The following is a 16,803-nucleotide window of genomic DNA, read 5'->3' as shown; positions in this document are numbered from 1 at the left end:
AGATGAAAATAGCATTAAATAAATGTGCGTGTACTACTGTACACACGTAAGAAGTGAAACTTCATGACGACATTATTTAAAAAAAAATAATTTACTATAGTTATGCAACTTTACAGAAATACGTCAAATCACGCGAGGTAGGGATAAGAAAAAGATGGCGCGTAACGGAAAAATGTCACGCGTAATGAAATAATGTTACACTAAATTTTTTTCCAACCCCGATAAAGAAGTTTCACTTCAATAAATAAAACAACAGTCTAATAAATAATAATTATAATATATTTATAAAACTAAAACTAGACAAAGTAATTTGTCAATCATTCTTCTTCACAGTCGTCTTTTTAGCTTCATCTAGCGCTCTAAAATACACATCTCTGAGATTTCTTTCATTTCTTACTTTAGTATCAATGGCGTCCAATTTATCATTAAAATATACACCATTATTTATATTATCTTCTTGTGAATTTAAATCATTATTGTATTCTGCAAATCCTTTATTTACATTTTCTTTAGTAACAATATCGATATTATTTAAGTGTTTTAATTCCTCTTCCAATTTCTCGTGTTCCGTTTTAACCTTTTGCGGTCCTTTTGCAATTAATTCTTCTTTTTTACCCTTTTTATATTTTTTCTTGTGTTTTTTAGTTTTATTATGCTTGTGTTTTGTTTTTGTATTCGCTTTCAGTGTTGTTGTTGGGTCTGGTGTCTTGTAAAACAGATATTTGTTAAGGAGCCTTCTGAATCTTGGCTTCTTGAGGCTTCGTTTATTTCTCACTTCTCTCTTTTTGTAGTTGAATGTCTGTTATATAGAAATTACAAATAATTATTTTAATAAATGAGAGTAGCAAAAAATGGCGATTATTGTTTAGTTAAATAAAATTTTTATAAGATTATAATCTAATGGCACAGGTTCAATTTATTAAAAAGTATTAAAATTGTTATTATTTACTGCATTGCGAATGTCTTAATTATGCCATAATATTACACATTTTTTTATATTTTTTGTGTTATCTGTTAAATATTATTTAATGATTTAAAATAGGAGCTTACGTCATATTCATTGAGACTGTTTAACTTCCTGTTTAAGAACTCCAGCTGATTTTCTAAATACTCTCTCACTCCGGCCATTTTGCTCTGTAAACAATTTTATTATATTACCTTTTATTCTATTTCTTTCATAATTTTTACCTGTATCAAAATAAATAAGCTTGTAAATCCAAAAAATGTATATAAATTGTGCGTGTAATATTTTACTTAATATTTTGATGTCAATAATAGTCAAAAGGCCAATTTTACAGTTTCTAGATATGTTCTGTTTAGCTTATCTGTGTTTAAAGTAAAAATACGTCAAAGGTAATCTATGAATAACATCTACTAGCTGTGCCTTCTTCGATAAATGGGCTATCTAATACCGAAAGAATTTTTCAAATCGGACCAGTAGCGCCCGATTTTAGCGCATTCAAACAAACAAACTTCATTTTTATACTATTAGAATAGATTAATTTTGATGTCAATAAAAGTCAAATGGTCGTTTTTATCAGTTTTTGGGTATGTTCTACTTTGTTTCGAAAAATGAATTCATATTTAAAGCAAAAACGTGAAAAACTATACCATTTTTAATTATAGTATAACATCACTAGCAGTATCAAATTCATACCTTGTCCTCATCAGTCATTCCATCATACTGCTGTATCAGATCCTGGACAGCGCGGATCGATCCCAAACACTCCGTTCTGTCATCTTGATGCGTGTCCTCTGTTAGTGTTGGTAAATCGTACAAGTCTGTAGACTTTTCTGGGAACGTTTTTGATTTATTTACTTACACTACTACTGTATCCTACTTCCTACTAATATTATAATTTGTGAGGATGTGTATGTGTGTGTTTGTTACTCTTTCACGCAAATACTACTGAACCGATTACAATGAAATTTAGCCCACATATAGAGTGTAAGTTGGATTAACACATAAGATAGGTTTTATCGCGGAAATCCCACGGGAACAGGAACTATGCGGGTTTTTCTTTGAAAACGCGGGCGAAGCCGCGGGCGGAAAGCTAGTCTTTAATAAATTTGATTCTGTCTTACTATATAGCTATTGCCAAGAGCATTAGGTAAAAAAAGTATGTTCGAGCACACGTGTCAGAAGTGAAACTTCTTTGGCAAGATTCAAAGATACCAAATCGTCGTTTTACTCCATGACGTGACGGTATTGCCATGACGCAACCTTGGAATTTTACACTCAACGCGCTTATAGAAGTTTCTCTTCAAAAAGTACATTGAGGAACTCATTAAACATTTTATAGGAACGGAAAATATTGAAATTAAAAAAGGATAGGTTTTATTTGAACTATAAGATGTGCTAGAATGTAGTTTAATGAAATTGCAAGACTACGAATGATAGTCGTATCTTTAAAAAACAAAGCTATACTGCCAACGAATCTAAAATAAGAAAGATATAGTTTTATAAAATATATTATTATGAATCTTTTGTTCAAGTAGGATATTTTAAGCATTCTAAAGGTATTCTTAAATATCATAATGAAATAAAATTAATACCAAATCGTCCATCAGGAAACATGTGACTGTATTCAGAGAGAGATGGCAGGTTGTCTACAATCGGGTTGTTCTCTGGCGGTGCTGTCAGCCATTCTAAAAAGTCACGTAGGTCTGGTGGTAGTTCTGAAAATAAATTGGGTTTTAGTTACTATGCAAATTTCTTGTGTTGCAGTATTTTAGTATTTTTAATATTATGATGATATCCTTGCGAATTAACGTGTTTGTATTAGCGATAGCATTTTTAATTTTGACGTGACAACGTCTTATAAATTGGTTTGCCGGGTGACACTTAAAGAAACTGCGTTACGCTCCGCTCACGTTATGCGCTCACAATGAGAGCGAGTGAGAGGCACGCGTCCCTTCCACTCGGGCATGGTTAGCCCGCCTAAGAGCGAGAGAGACAGATATAAAAAGTCGTTGTCACGTAAAACTTTCGCCCGTATACCGACTTTACAGGCAACCAATTTTTTAATTTTAAGTAAAGTAAGTACTACACAAATAATTTTCTTGCCACACAATAGAGCCAAAGTTTTTAAATCTTCCGCTAAACGAATGTTATTTCGACAAAAGGTAAGTTTTAAACTGTTTCCCCATATCTATTCAAAGTTGTTTTTTCTCAGTGCAAACTGCTAGGATTTAATTGCTGCTGGTGTCTGCCTTTCTAGAGAATAACAATATGGGTACCTTCAAGAGACGAATTAATAGCATCATCTAAATAGACATAGTTTACCAGTATACACCGCATCACTGCTTTCCATCAGGAGGGACTGTGGTCAAATGCCTGTCTTTAAGAAAAATCTGGAAAAAGAAAACTAAATTTAAACTACTCTTACTTGCACACGTCTTCTGCTGCACTTGTATATCCACCAGGTCAGACATGAGTCGTACGAGTTGCTGCATTAGACCCGTGGCTTGTGTTCCCTCTTCGTTGTCTGCACGTGCTACATGTGAAACAAAATCTCATCAATTAGGTACTAGTTCTGCTTGTCAATGTATATGAATATTTATAGTAATTAAATACGTTTTGTAAAGAGCAGATACAGACTTTCCTGCATCCTACTCCCCAGATACCAATATCTTCTTTGTAGAAATTATCTCCCGACCCGGCAGTTAGGTACTTAGAACCATATATTTTTATATCTAGCATTAAATTATCTGTGGTTATAACAAGACACTAATTGATAAAAGAATGTCAGTTTTAGGTCATTCTTAACAAAACCATTGCATCCTTCTTATCTGCTCTTATCAATCAAACTTACTTTCAATTTTCCTAGTATTCCTGACAGCTTCCGCTGCCTGTTTACATACACGTTTTAAATTTGCATTTAGTATTGCAAAAGTCTTTCTAACGTCATCTTCACCCTGTATAAATAAAATTAATTTAATGAAATTCTGATGTTATAATATATAGTACTTTGCGATTAAATAGAAACTATTTTTCCAAAACAATCCTAATATTTATTCTCGTTTAAATCGTCATTAAGATGATTACAAATGATTTCATGTTTATGATTAAAATTTCCGATTTCATTGAATCAAATGAATACAACTCATTATATATGAATTATTTTACTTACATTATTGTTATCAATGCTTCTCATTCGACGGACATTCACAATTTTGTGGGGCAGCATATTTGGGTTAGGTTTCCTAAAAACATTAAGATCAGTATTTTTTTATAAAGTGCTTGAGGGTCAATCAATTTTTAAAGGTCCCGATCATAATTTTCTCGTATTTTTTTTTTTTACTTAATTTTCAGCATTTTACTATTTCATTTAGAAGATAATTCTTCGTAGATTAAGATTATATAAGCAGCAGTGATGTTGATTAAATACATTTGTGGATTTAACTTCACGAACCGATCTATTCACGGGAAATAATGTCCTTTGGACAACTTACACAATAGTACTTTTTTAAATGTTAAATTCCCTTAAGAATTAAAACAATTTCTTCTAATATTAAATAATAAATAATGTTTTGATATTTGTTCTATTTACACCCAAAATACGAAATATTTTTATTAAAATTGAAACGAATGATGTCTTTTGAACAACCAAATAATGTTTCATATATAAAAAAGTTTCAGTAAAGCGGAAATAGTGATATTTTTTACAAAAAAACTATTAAGGCGAGGTTGTTACGTATCGTATTATTGATTTTACTTAATTAAAATGAACTGATTCTCGATAAAACTGAATGAATGAAGTATAATGTGATTTTCATATGGGGACATCTTAGTTGTAGTAGTAGCGTCTTGATTTTTGAAATGTTAAAATTACAATTAAACTAGACATAAAATCGCGTAATAAAAATGTGTTCCCGAAACAGCCGAGTAATAAACAAAACATGAACTATTTAACTGTTAAAGTATAAGTTTTATGTAATTATTGTCCTAGGGACAACCAAATTGTCCATGGTACAACCACTTTGGTTGACCAAGTGACTGGTTGTCCGCGGGACATTTTTTAAATTTTGAGCCGCCAAGCAAATACTATTGTTATTTTATATATTAATCTCAGCTCACACTAAAATATAGACGAAAGCGCATCTCGTGTAGTATAATTGATAACAATGCATCAAGTACTTACGTTTTAATCACAGTTGTCTGACGGACTGACAAAAAAGCCACCCCACACTCACCAACAACGCTCGGACGACTGTTGCCGTGATTTTATACAAATCAAAGTGGCGTTTGAGCCCGACCGTTAATTATTGTGTTTAGCTTGTTGTTTAGGAATCTACCGCGCCATATGTGTTTTGGTTTCATAACTAAATTACGGTTGTCTGTGAGACCTGTGTCATGTAGGTGATTTATGGGGACAAAAGTAAAATGCCTGAAAATCGTATTATATCCAATAAAAAAAAAATGGTTTGTATGTTTGGATGTCAATAATTATGTACTGAAACAAGGAGTGTATTTGGTATTTATGGTCGTGATAGTATGTGTTCGTGATGCGAAGTTTGTTAATGCATTGTGGCATGGGGACAAATGTGATAGTACTGGAAAATTGCATTTAGTCCCTCGACAACCATGAAACAACGCACAAATTAATAAAACAAGTAAAATATTGTTCGCAATAATGCTAGAAAATATTAAAAGGAATATAATTAAAACGAATTTAACTCTTTATGATTTCATGTTTATTAATTATCCTTCAGGGACATGATCCGTACACGTCGGACCAATAAAAGTTGATCGACCCTTGAAAACTTTGAGACCATCAATAAATGCTAAATTATAGTATACGTACTATGGTATAAAAGACATCAGGAACTTGAAAATCTGGTCTAAACAGCTATTTATTACTTACTTTTGATCTTTTCTATCCTCAACGAGTTTCCATTTCTGATTGATATCGTCACGTATTTTATCCGTCATAGTTTTTAATTTATCCTGCACCCAATCTTTAGATTTCAATAGCGCCCCTTTATAATTATATTTTGCTGCGTGTTTTCCTCTAAGTATATTGTCTAGATAATCAACTTTCATTCCGTATTCATCGTCATCGTAAAGATCGTTCCAGAAAATGAAATTACTACCAATACTTCTTTTGACTACTGTCTTGTTATTTTCGTGGGTTTTATTATCACTGGTAGTGTTATTCGTACCATTTACTGATGTTAACGTTGTATTGGCAACTGAAAATATATTATTGAAACAATATTACTTAATTATGACTTTAGATACTACATTTTCTGGCATAATTTTATATATCATATCTTTAAAGGTGATCTTTATGACAATAACATTACGATGCAGAGCTTTTTTTGTTTGTTTGTGTAAACACGTTTATCTCAGAAACTAATGGGTCTAATTTATAAGAAATATTTTTTTGCTTTTTGGCGACGATTAGGAGAAATTCTGCAAATGTAGCAGATGATAAAAATTACAACATTAGGACAAAATATACTTTTAGATTAGATGAAGTTGCAAAAGCAATCACCAGTCAACGACACATTTAAATTCGTTGCAAAATATTGGTAACTTATTTTACAGTCAATTGAGTTTATACATTATTATTACCTGTTCCATTATGAAGAGCAACATTAGTTTTATTATTTTCTTCAGTAGCTGTTATATTATCATCAATAGACATCAGCACTCTAGATCGATGACCAATATTTTCAATCATTTCTGAATCGTACATTGGATATAGTATTTCACTCTTGTTTACTATGTTTGTGCTTTCTTTGGAGCTGTAAAATCATCTTTGTAATAATTAGCTATTTCTGCAGTGTAAATCTATACTATCTATACTAATATTATAAAGGATAAGAGTTTGTTTGTTTATTTGAACGCGCTAATCTCAGGGACTACTGGTCTGATTTGAAAAAATTCTTTGACTGTTAGATAGCCCATTTATCGAGGAAGGCTATAGGCTATATAAACATACATAATAAGAAATTTAACTTTTAAACGGACTCTAAATAGGACCACGTCCAAATATTATTTATCTTGATTTTTTTATAGTAAACGTCACAGACAAATTGAAATATAAGATTCATACGGGGAGGTGACATTGTATAACTTTAAATAGCTTTAAAATGTTTAATCCATCACATGGCTGCAATACGGACACATACTTACACATTAAAATTTGTCGCATTGCCTTTTATCTCTCTAGGCTCATTAGCCATAGAGAAAAAGAAGTCCGCCATCATTGCCAAGAATTCACCAAAACCATTTGTATCATTTGCCTTCACTACTTCCTTTTTTTCATCATCAATCGACTTGAGTGATCTCAGCGGTTTCTTTAGTGTGAAAATAACTTTATTTGCTTCTTTATTTGGCGTTTTTACGTTATCTGTTGTTTGTGCAGGAGTGTATACTTTGTCAGCTGCTGTTGATCTTGTATGAGGTGTAACGGGACAAACAACTTTGTGTGGTTTTACAAATCTAATGTGTTTCCGGATGGAATTCAGTAGACATTTGATATCGTTCTTTTGTGATACTGTGCCTGGTTTGTATTCGATTCTCACGCCCTCTGGATCGTATTGAATGCCACCTACAAGAATATTGGGTATATTATTACTTATTATTAACTGTTAAATGAGATGGAATTGTGTAGGCTGTTTTTTATGGATAAATTTTCTGATTTATTTATTTAAATTAAATACACAATAACAGGCCACGATCTTGCCGGGTCCATAGGCGCCACATCAATTTCACGAGCAGATCGTAACCCAACAAAATGTGTACAATAGGCATGACGACAGTATCCATAAATGATCGTATTAGTGTTTTTAAGGGAAAATGTATAATAAATAACTTCAATATAGTGACTTAAAAATCTTAAAAACCCTAAGATTAATGAGATTATCAATAAAATAAAACATTAAAATTCTGCAGTTGGCCATTTTGACTAAAACACGCGTGACGTCACGCTTAAGTAAACAACTCACGTCAGATGTATTTTGTTGTTATGAATATGTTGAAAATACGCATTTTTATTTATTTTCTATTGTTTCACGTATGCTTTATCGACTCAGAATAGAAATATAATTGCGAATTCACGAATACGTGGTTTCGGGGTTCTCCGCACCAACTTTATACAATCATTTCTTATTATTTTCTCGCTTGAAATAATTACTAACACATTTTTGAGCATTATTTTAACGTGGATTCACACTGCAATACTGCACACCACTTATAAACTTTGAAATTCGTTTCTATAACACATATTAAATATATATTTTTTTAATTTTCTTCGCAATGCATACAAATAATTACGTATTTACTAAAGAGTGACGTCACGCTTACGCCATGACACCTGCGAGCTGTTTTGGCACAGTTGATAAATATTTTTTGAAAAATGGCTTTTATCTTCGTTAAATTTAAGTATATTACCGAAATATAGGGTTTTTCTTGTATAGTAAACGTATACACACATTATGGAAGAGGATTTCAAAATCTTTCGTCATGCCTATTACTATTACAATGGGATACAGCTTGATTTTGCAAATATCGTAGGTATGTTTACATTTATTTAAAAAAAAAACAGTTATTGTACAAACAGTATTGTTTAAAATTATTTCCCTAACTACATCTTACATCAAGGAATGTTAAGAAGACTACATTTATTTAGAATCAAAAATGTAATAACCTTTCTTCATACGACCATTCCTAACATCACTAAACACCTTCATCCCCTCCTCCGGTTTCTCTGTTCCTTTAGTTGTTGCACTATTCATATCCTGCTTAGCATCAAGTACTCCATAATCACTGTACGCTTGTGCCATATTAACTAATTTATTGTATTTATCATCAAGATAATCTTCCACATACTCTGTGTCTGTTATATCGCGTTCCGCTTTGTCTTTTTCGATTTTAATATCTTTCGTATCAACTGGTACTTGTATGTTAAGGTTGTGAAGGGCCGCTTGTTTGATCATGGCGTTAATTTCGTCTGGATATAATGGCATTGGTCCTTTCCAGTTGGGATTGTAAATACCGGGCGACGGGTTGGTTTTCATGAAGTTTGTTGGTGTGTTGTCGTCCTAAGAGTAAATTAATTAAGAAATAAATATTATTTGTGAACTACATAATATTGGGAACATGTGATAAATATTAGTTGAAGAGGAATAATATAATAGCTTAAGCCCGTGTCTTCTCTTGCTGAATGAATTCATTCATTGCTCTACACTTTTTTCGATTGTTTTAATAAAAAAAAATCATACCTTCTTGATCTATAGAGCATTAGATTATTGATTTCAATCAGAACAAGAATGTTGGCATCTAAAGTTAAGTTAGTACTTACATTATTACGCTTAATTCTTTCAACTTGCTTGTCTGTTTCGTCATGCGTATCCTGATCATCAGCCAACACTTCTTTTAAATCATCATATCTTAGTGCTTCTTCATCTTCTTCATTAACTTGCATCAGCTTTCGTCCGAACTCGAATTTCTTTTCATTAGGGTCTTTGGGTGTTCTGCAAATGTTGTACCATGATTTTTTTACCTCTAAATCTATAATACTGCAACTGTTTATAAATTGGCAATATTTAAGGCAGTTAAATTGCCATGCTGCAGAGAAAATGCATGGGATAATTAACATTTTACTACAAAAGTATCATCAGGTACAATATAACTTAGTATAGTCAACAAATTTGAACGTCAATTTAGTTCAGTCAATAAAAAAATTTAAAATAAACTTAATGTATAAGAAAAGAAAAAGTAATTAAACACTAACTTCGTCTGTGTAAATATAGATTCAATAGTCGACTGCGGTATATTTACTTGTTTATTCTCAAAATAATCTGGACTCATATCTGAGAAATTTTTAGCTATAGTAAAATTCAATGTATCCAATACATCATTGTAATCCTCATCTTTCTCAACGTAATCATTATTTTTAATTCTATATCTAGGATCTTCTTGTGGCTTTCTGGTTGTTTTATAATTTGCTTTATCTTTTATAGTAGTTTTTCCATCATCACTTTGATAAAGCATTTCGTCTAAACGTTGGCTGTTCTTGTAAAACGGATGCTTTAGTTTCTTCTCGTGATATTTACCGTTGTGTCCATGGTAGCACTTGGGGAAATTCCTTCTCTGAACTATTGGCTCATATTGTACGTAGTACTTTTCCTTCTGTACGACAAAGCCTGTTAATTTTGTATTATTATCTCTTTTACCACGCTTGTTTAATTCTTTAGCATTATAAACAATCGCATTCTTATACTGATCATTGTTATTATGAACCTTATTGCTATCTGCATTGAGTTCATTGTTGAAATCAACTGTATCTTCCATGGACCGTTTAAATCTTTCCGATATCGATTTTATATCAGTCTCTGTTTGATAATTGTGAGCTAGTGATTCTTTGAGTCGTTTTATTTGTGCGTCGGTTTGTATTAGTTTCTTATAGAAATCTGTAGAATATTAAACAGAATAATATTTTAACAATAATCAATAAGTCACCTGCATCTGCACAGCAGTTTTGTAAATGTTAGGATATAAACAGGTAGGAGTAGGATAACCAAAGAAATTATTTTTATAAAGAAAAATATTTAGTAACCCATATATTTTTATTTATTTATATGAAATGCCTACATCCCATTCTACTTTATTTAAATTTTTAGTACCTACTCTTTTAACTTGAATGTAAAAGACACAGAACGTATCAATATTAAATTACCTATTTACACAAAAGAACAAATTTACCTCTCAATCTGTCGCTATTTTGGCTGTCTGCCAATTTCTCAGACCCCAAAACACTGGACAGATCACTGCTTATCCCATTTAGGTCACCTAGACCGACCTGCAAGAAATATTATTTAATAGTTCTTTATCATATAATATGTGCGAGAGTGCGTGTGTGTTTGTGTGTGTGTGTGTGTATATACAAATTCTATTACGTTCTGTATCCCATTATTGACATATTAATTTGAGGTATCTTAGTAAAGTACATCTTATAAATAGATTTGAATGCAGGTGCATATTTATGTGAGGGTAAGTTACAAAATAATTGACTATATTATGTAAATGACTTCAGTATACAATTTTAAAAATGTATTTCTTCTGTGAGTGTAATAATTTTCATTACGTAGGTAAGATCTAACATTCAAATTCAAATCATTTATTGCAATCATTTAATACATTTTTACATAAATATTAGCACCCTTATGCAGTTATTGCAATACAATAGGTCACATTATACATTATACTAAACATGATTTTATATGAAACTAGCGGTCCGCCCCGGCTTCGCCCGTGGTACATGTTTACGTTTTCTCTACATAAGAACCATCCTCGTACTTCAAGGAATATAATAAAAAAAGAATTATCGAAATCGGTTCAGCCGTTCTCGAGTTATGGAATTACAACGAAAAGTGGCATTGATTTTTATATATTAGAAGATAAGAAGATTTGTAATCTAAACAGTTTGTTACCACATCGCGATAAACATTCATTAAAATTTCCACCCCCGATTTCACCCTTATCAAGTATTGTAACGGCGACAAAAGGCACATGTCTACAACAATTCAATCGTAAGAACTTAACATACATACACAGAATAAGTCAAGTTTATAATTAATGTATGGTTTCACGCGCAGCACATCAAACTATACTTTACTAATATTATAAAGCTGAAGAGTTTGTTTGAACGCGCTTATCTCAAAAACTACAGGTCCGATTTGAAAAATTCTTTCGATGTTTAACAGCCCATTTATCGAGGAAGGCTATAGGATACATATTTTGTTGTATTTTTATTTTATAAGACTTTTGTACAATAAAGAGTAAATAAATAAAATAAATAAATACATATCATCACGCTCGCGCTAAGAACAACAGGAGCGGAACCACGCGGGTGAAACCGCGGAGCGCAGCTAGTTATTCATATAATATTTTAACCATATATTTAAGTAAAATGTATAATTAATTAAAACGAAACGAAAATAACCCATCAAATAAACATTGACCAGCTGTAAGAAAACCCTAAATAGTCGCAATTACGGGGGTCTTTAAGACCCCATTAGCAATATTAACCCTCAACAATAAATATCTAGCCACTTTGTACCAGGTGGGCGCTTTCGGGTTAAATAATGTCCCGTATAAAGTACACTGTTTTAATTTTTCAGAACGGGTTAATTGTTTCCTTATTTATAGCTAAGCTGTTACGTGAACCGATCGTCTTTTAAAACTCACTTCTGTTCTTGGGAAAATAAACTTGAGAGTTTATTAGGATGACTACTCAACTAGCGGTCCGCCCTGGCTTCACTCGTATATGCTTAAATTTTCTACCCATAAAAACCATTGCCGTACTTTAAGGAATATCATAAAAAATAATTAACGAAGTCGGTTCAGCCGTTCTCTAGTTTTGCACTTACCAACACAATTGGCGATCCATTTTTATATTATTTATAAGATATACAGTTATGCAGGTTTTTACATTAGGTGCAAGCACTAAACACTTAGTAATAAGGCAGTGTAAACCGGGCATTTTGAAATCAAAACTATCTACGTTATTCGAGATCACGACATTCTGTTGAGTTTGCTTGGTTCTCTTAACATATCTCCAGCAGCTGTTGACTGGTTTCGTAGTTTTCTCCAAGGTCGCCGGCAGTGTGTCAAGATTGATGATTCCACTTCTTCTTGGTGCAATGTTTCTGCCGGTGTACCTCAAGGTAGCGTGTTGTCTCCTCTCCTCTTTTCAATTTTTATTAATTCAATTTCCCAAAATATTTCTTCTCCCTACCATATGTATGCTGACGATTTACAACTGTACACGCAATGTTCTCTATTTGATTTACATAACTCCGTGAAAACTATGAATGCTGACCTAAAAAGTATTGCCGACTGGAGTAATAAATATGGCCTATCTATTAACCCGTCCAAAACGCAAGCAATTATCATAGGAAGTCCTCAATTAATTGCCAAAGTGGATTGGACCGCTATTCCTTCCATCCAAATCAACAACACTCCTATTCCCTATTCCGCTACCGCTAAAAACCTCGGCTTGCACTTTGACCAAACCTTCTCCTGGACGGTACAACTCAACGCAGTACGCAAAAAGATGTTTGGTGTCGCTGCTTCCCTTAGGCGACTACGAAATATTTTACCAATTCCCACTAAAATTGCGCTTGCACAGTCCCTTCTATTCCCTATTTTAGACTATGCAGATGTCTGTTATCCCGACCTCACCGAATGCCAGCTTAACTCCCTTGAGCGACTGCAAAACCTTTGTATCCGATTTATATTTGGACTGCGTAAATACGACCACATTTCTGAATTTAGAGCCAGGCTCAAGTGGTTTCCAATTCGCCTTCGCCGGAATACTCACATACTCCACCTCTTGTATTCCATTCTATTTGATCCTAAAACTCCTCCTTACCTGAAACAAAACTTTTCCTACGTATCTTCCAACCATTCCCTAGCTTTACGATCCTCGAACAACCTGACATTATCTTTCCCTCATTATCATTCAAAATTCTTTCACTCTTCCTTTACTGTCACCGCCATTTCGCTATGGAATGCATTACCCGAGGTTGTGAGGAGAGCTCAAAGCCTGCCTATTTTTAAAAAGGAGCTAAGGAACCATTATGCTTCCTTATCACAAGATTGATGAACCTTAACACTGTTTTGTAAGTATATGTATTATTTATGTATGTATATTTGTTGTATATATTATATGTATGTATATATATTGTATATGTATGTATTGTATGTATATATATCGTATATGTATGTATTGTATGTATATATTTATATGTAGTACTTTATATACATATTTGTATTAAAATTCAACTTTCAGTTGTGCACCACCTACTCCGTTTCTCTGCAGCTTTCCTTTGCTGTGGTTGTCTGGCAGAAATCGCTCGAAGCGATAAGACCGCCCTCTGTACTTGTTCTGTACTTTGCTGTATAATTGTTTTATCCTCTCTTTTTGTGTACAATAAAGAATTTTTATTATTATTATTATTACATAATAGTAGTTAAACGCTACAGAACGGACACTCTCCGCCTCCCGCCAAAATTAAACACTTACCTCACCCCGCACGATCAGACATAAAATGGTCCATATTTTTCTACAGGGACGATACGCAACGAAGATTGACAACATTAATCAAATTGACTTAAAGTAATTTTATTATTTTGGATTTGTGATTATCGTTTTTCATAGAAAATGGTTAGATATTGTGCTGTTTACGGATGTATTTTATCAGAAAAACGCGAATTTTTTTTTACGCTAGTCAAAAATGTGCCAACCATAAAGCGTTAACACACACATTTGCAGTATCTACAGTGTGACTGTCAAAACGATAATTTTGTATGGAGTGTCCGGGGTGTGACGTAAGTTTAACATTGCCTTGGTACCGACATCAAACCTATTTAGTAAATAGCACATCTAAATAATATGTTGTAATTAATAAATCTTTATTTATTTTTTACTTTTCCGTTTTTGAAGTCGGTTTTTTTAACGTACACTACCCTAGTTATTTTTATTTTAATAGAGTGATTCAAGAGGAAGGTGTAAGTAGGAATATAATTTATTAGGTTTCAGACAAAGCGGGCAAAGCCGCGGGTGGTAAGCTAGTATAATATAATTGTGTGTGTGTAATTTTGTCGTGTGTTATTATTGTGAGTACAATCAAATTTCTAAGGGCCGATTTTTCAATCCTTCGTTAAAACTTAACCATCCTATAAAGCATTACACGATAATGTTAAAATGTCACCTGTAAGCTGTCAAATACGGGCAATTAGAATACATTTTTGAAATAGTAGTTTAATATGTTATTCGACGAATAAGTTTTAACGAAGGATTGAAAAATCAGCCCTTAGTTTATTAAACATTTTAATCCAGATTTGCCTGACTTGTTCTTGGATTAACAAACCCGACAGTTTATATAAATTATATTAATATACAATAGTTGATTAACAAACATATCGCTAATATACGAGGAAGTACGGTTCCAATATGAAGTTAAGAAACTTCGCAAGTGTAAGGGAAACGCGTAAAATACAACAATGTGTTTAACTGGTGTTTGTTAAGGCGAAGCACGCTTCATAAGCCACATATGAAAGAAAGAAAAGAAAGAAAGAAAATACGTTTAATCACAAATACTTTTACAAATTTTTGACTTATAACTAAACACTTTACATGGAAAAAAAATAAATCTTAAAATACAATAAACACATTCAAAAATATCTTAATATCGTATTCGTGATTAGGTGGACTACTCAGCATTTGCCTCTCCGTATTAGAGGAGAGGCGCCGGTTTTCAGTAGTCCCTTCGACTTGCTACGCTTGGAGCGTCAGTACGGTCCGGTACGGACGGTACGGTACGGTATCCTACTATCCTACTAATATTATAAATGCGAAAGTTTGTATGGATGTATCGATGTTTGTTAATCTTTCACGTAAAAACTACTGAACCGATTACAATGAAATTTAGCACACATATAGAGGGTAACTTGGATTAACACATAGGATAGTTTTTATCCCGGAAATCCCAAGGGAACGGGAACTATGCGGGTCTTCCTTTGCAAAGCCGCGAAGCCGCGGGCGGAAATCTAGTAATTCAATATTTCATTCCAAATCGGTATTTAATTCAAAATTTAATCGGTACTGTATTTTTACAGAAATGGAGCTGACAGACATACTTTCGTATGTATAAATGCATTGATAGGTAATCAGAAAGATAGTAGGAAACATTATGCCGCTTTACGTTTTATTTTATGGCCGTTACTCCGCTTATGTTGGTCTTAGCGTGATGATATTACCTATAGCCTTCCTCGATAAATGGGCTATCCAGAACCGTAAGAATTTTTCAAATTGGACCAGTAGTTCCCGAGATTAGCACGTTCAAACAAACAAACAAACAAACTCTTCAGCTTTATAATATTAGTATAGATTTACAAAAGTTCATTGTTCGATATTTAGTTTAATATCATTCAAAAGCTTTATTATTCAGAAAATTTTAAACAATAAAAGAAAACATCGATCAAGAAGTCGGATTCGAACCCGCGTTTTTCGCCTTTAATTTAACTATCTATTCTAAAAACTATATTCCTTAAAAATAACTCAAGATTCATTTTTATTTATTATCAACTGCTATATGAGATACTGATACTTTAACTTGAAATTATAGGTTCCAAAGAGGTACAAGTCATCTTCTACAAGCAGCTACAACTAACTTTACGACTGTTTATTCTGTAAGTATAGTCATGTGTAATTTCAAAAATTTTTAAAGTAGGAAGAAAATTTTTCATTATAATTTCTATTTTTTACGTTAAGTAAAAAACCGTTTGTTTTCGATAAGTCAACAAAACGACAACCTCCCCTTAACATTTCCCAAATTAAGCAGTCATTATTAACATGTGACGTATATCTTGAAATAAAATCACCCGTCCCTCTCCGTTTCAATCAATTAGAAAGGGAGTGCGTAACGTATGCCATTAAATCACTCGCCGTCTCGCTCCATCGACGTACGTGTGAAAGGGACGGAGATACGAAATTACGATCAAGCCCTTTTGTTAATTTTCGAAACGATAAATTATTAGTAGTGAGTTACAATTGCGATTTAATTGTAAATGTAATACGTTGTAATAAATAGTTTTTAACAAGCTTATTACCTTTACCTGTATGTTTGTATGTAACCGACTCTTTTACACTCGATTTCGACTCACTTCTAACAGAGATTTAATTCAAATTCAATTCAAATCTTTGTACACTTATCAAGGATCGGTGACGACTGACGATGCAATAATTTCATGAAATTATCTTATAACTTTTTGAAGTGAAAACT

At 32.6% G+C, this 16,803-nt stretch overlaps 1 protein-coding gene across 1 annotated transcript; it reads right to left on the bottom strand.

The window, feature by feature from the left end:
• Nucleotides 1-313: 313 nt before the first annotated feature.
• Nucleotides 314-13,516, bottom strand: LOC123703964. Its single transcript, XM_045652180.1, has 15 exons — nt 13,505-13,516; nt 10,718-10,814; nt 9,747-10,425; nt 9,315-9,486; nt 8,661-9,054; nt 7,145-7,562; nt 6,581-6,753; nt 5,868-6,195; nt 4,134-4,206; nt 3,816-3,918; nt 3,390-3,497; nt 2,557-2,679; nt 1,658-1,794; nt 1,051-1,134; nt 314-799 (listed from the first exon to the last, which is right to left on the bottom strand). Exons 1-15 carry the CDS (start codon nt 13,514-13,516, stop codon nt 314-316), a joined length of 3,387 nt encoding a protein of 1,128 aa, XP_045508136.1.
• Between the last annotated feature and the right edge of the window lie 3,287 nt (nt 13,517-16,803).

This window comes from Colias croceus, chromosome 28 (genome assembly GCF_905220415.1).
Source record: "Colias croceus chromosome 28, ilColCroc2.1".
NCBI classification, from domain to species: domain Eukaryota; kingdom Metazoa; phylum Arthropoda; class Insecta; order Lepidoptera; family Pieridae; genus Colias; species Colias croceus.
The sequence above is the reverse complement of the archived record's forward strand: the minus strand, read 5'-3'. Positions and strand labels throughout refer to the sequence as shown.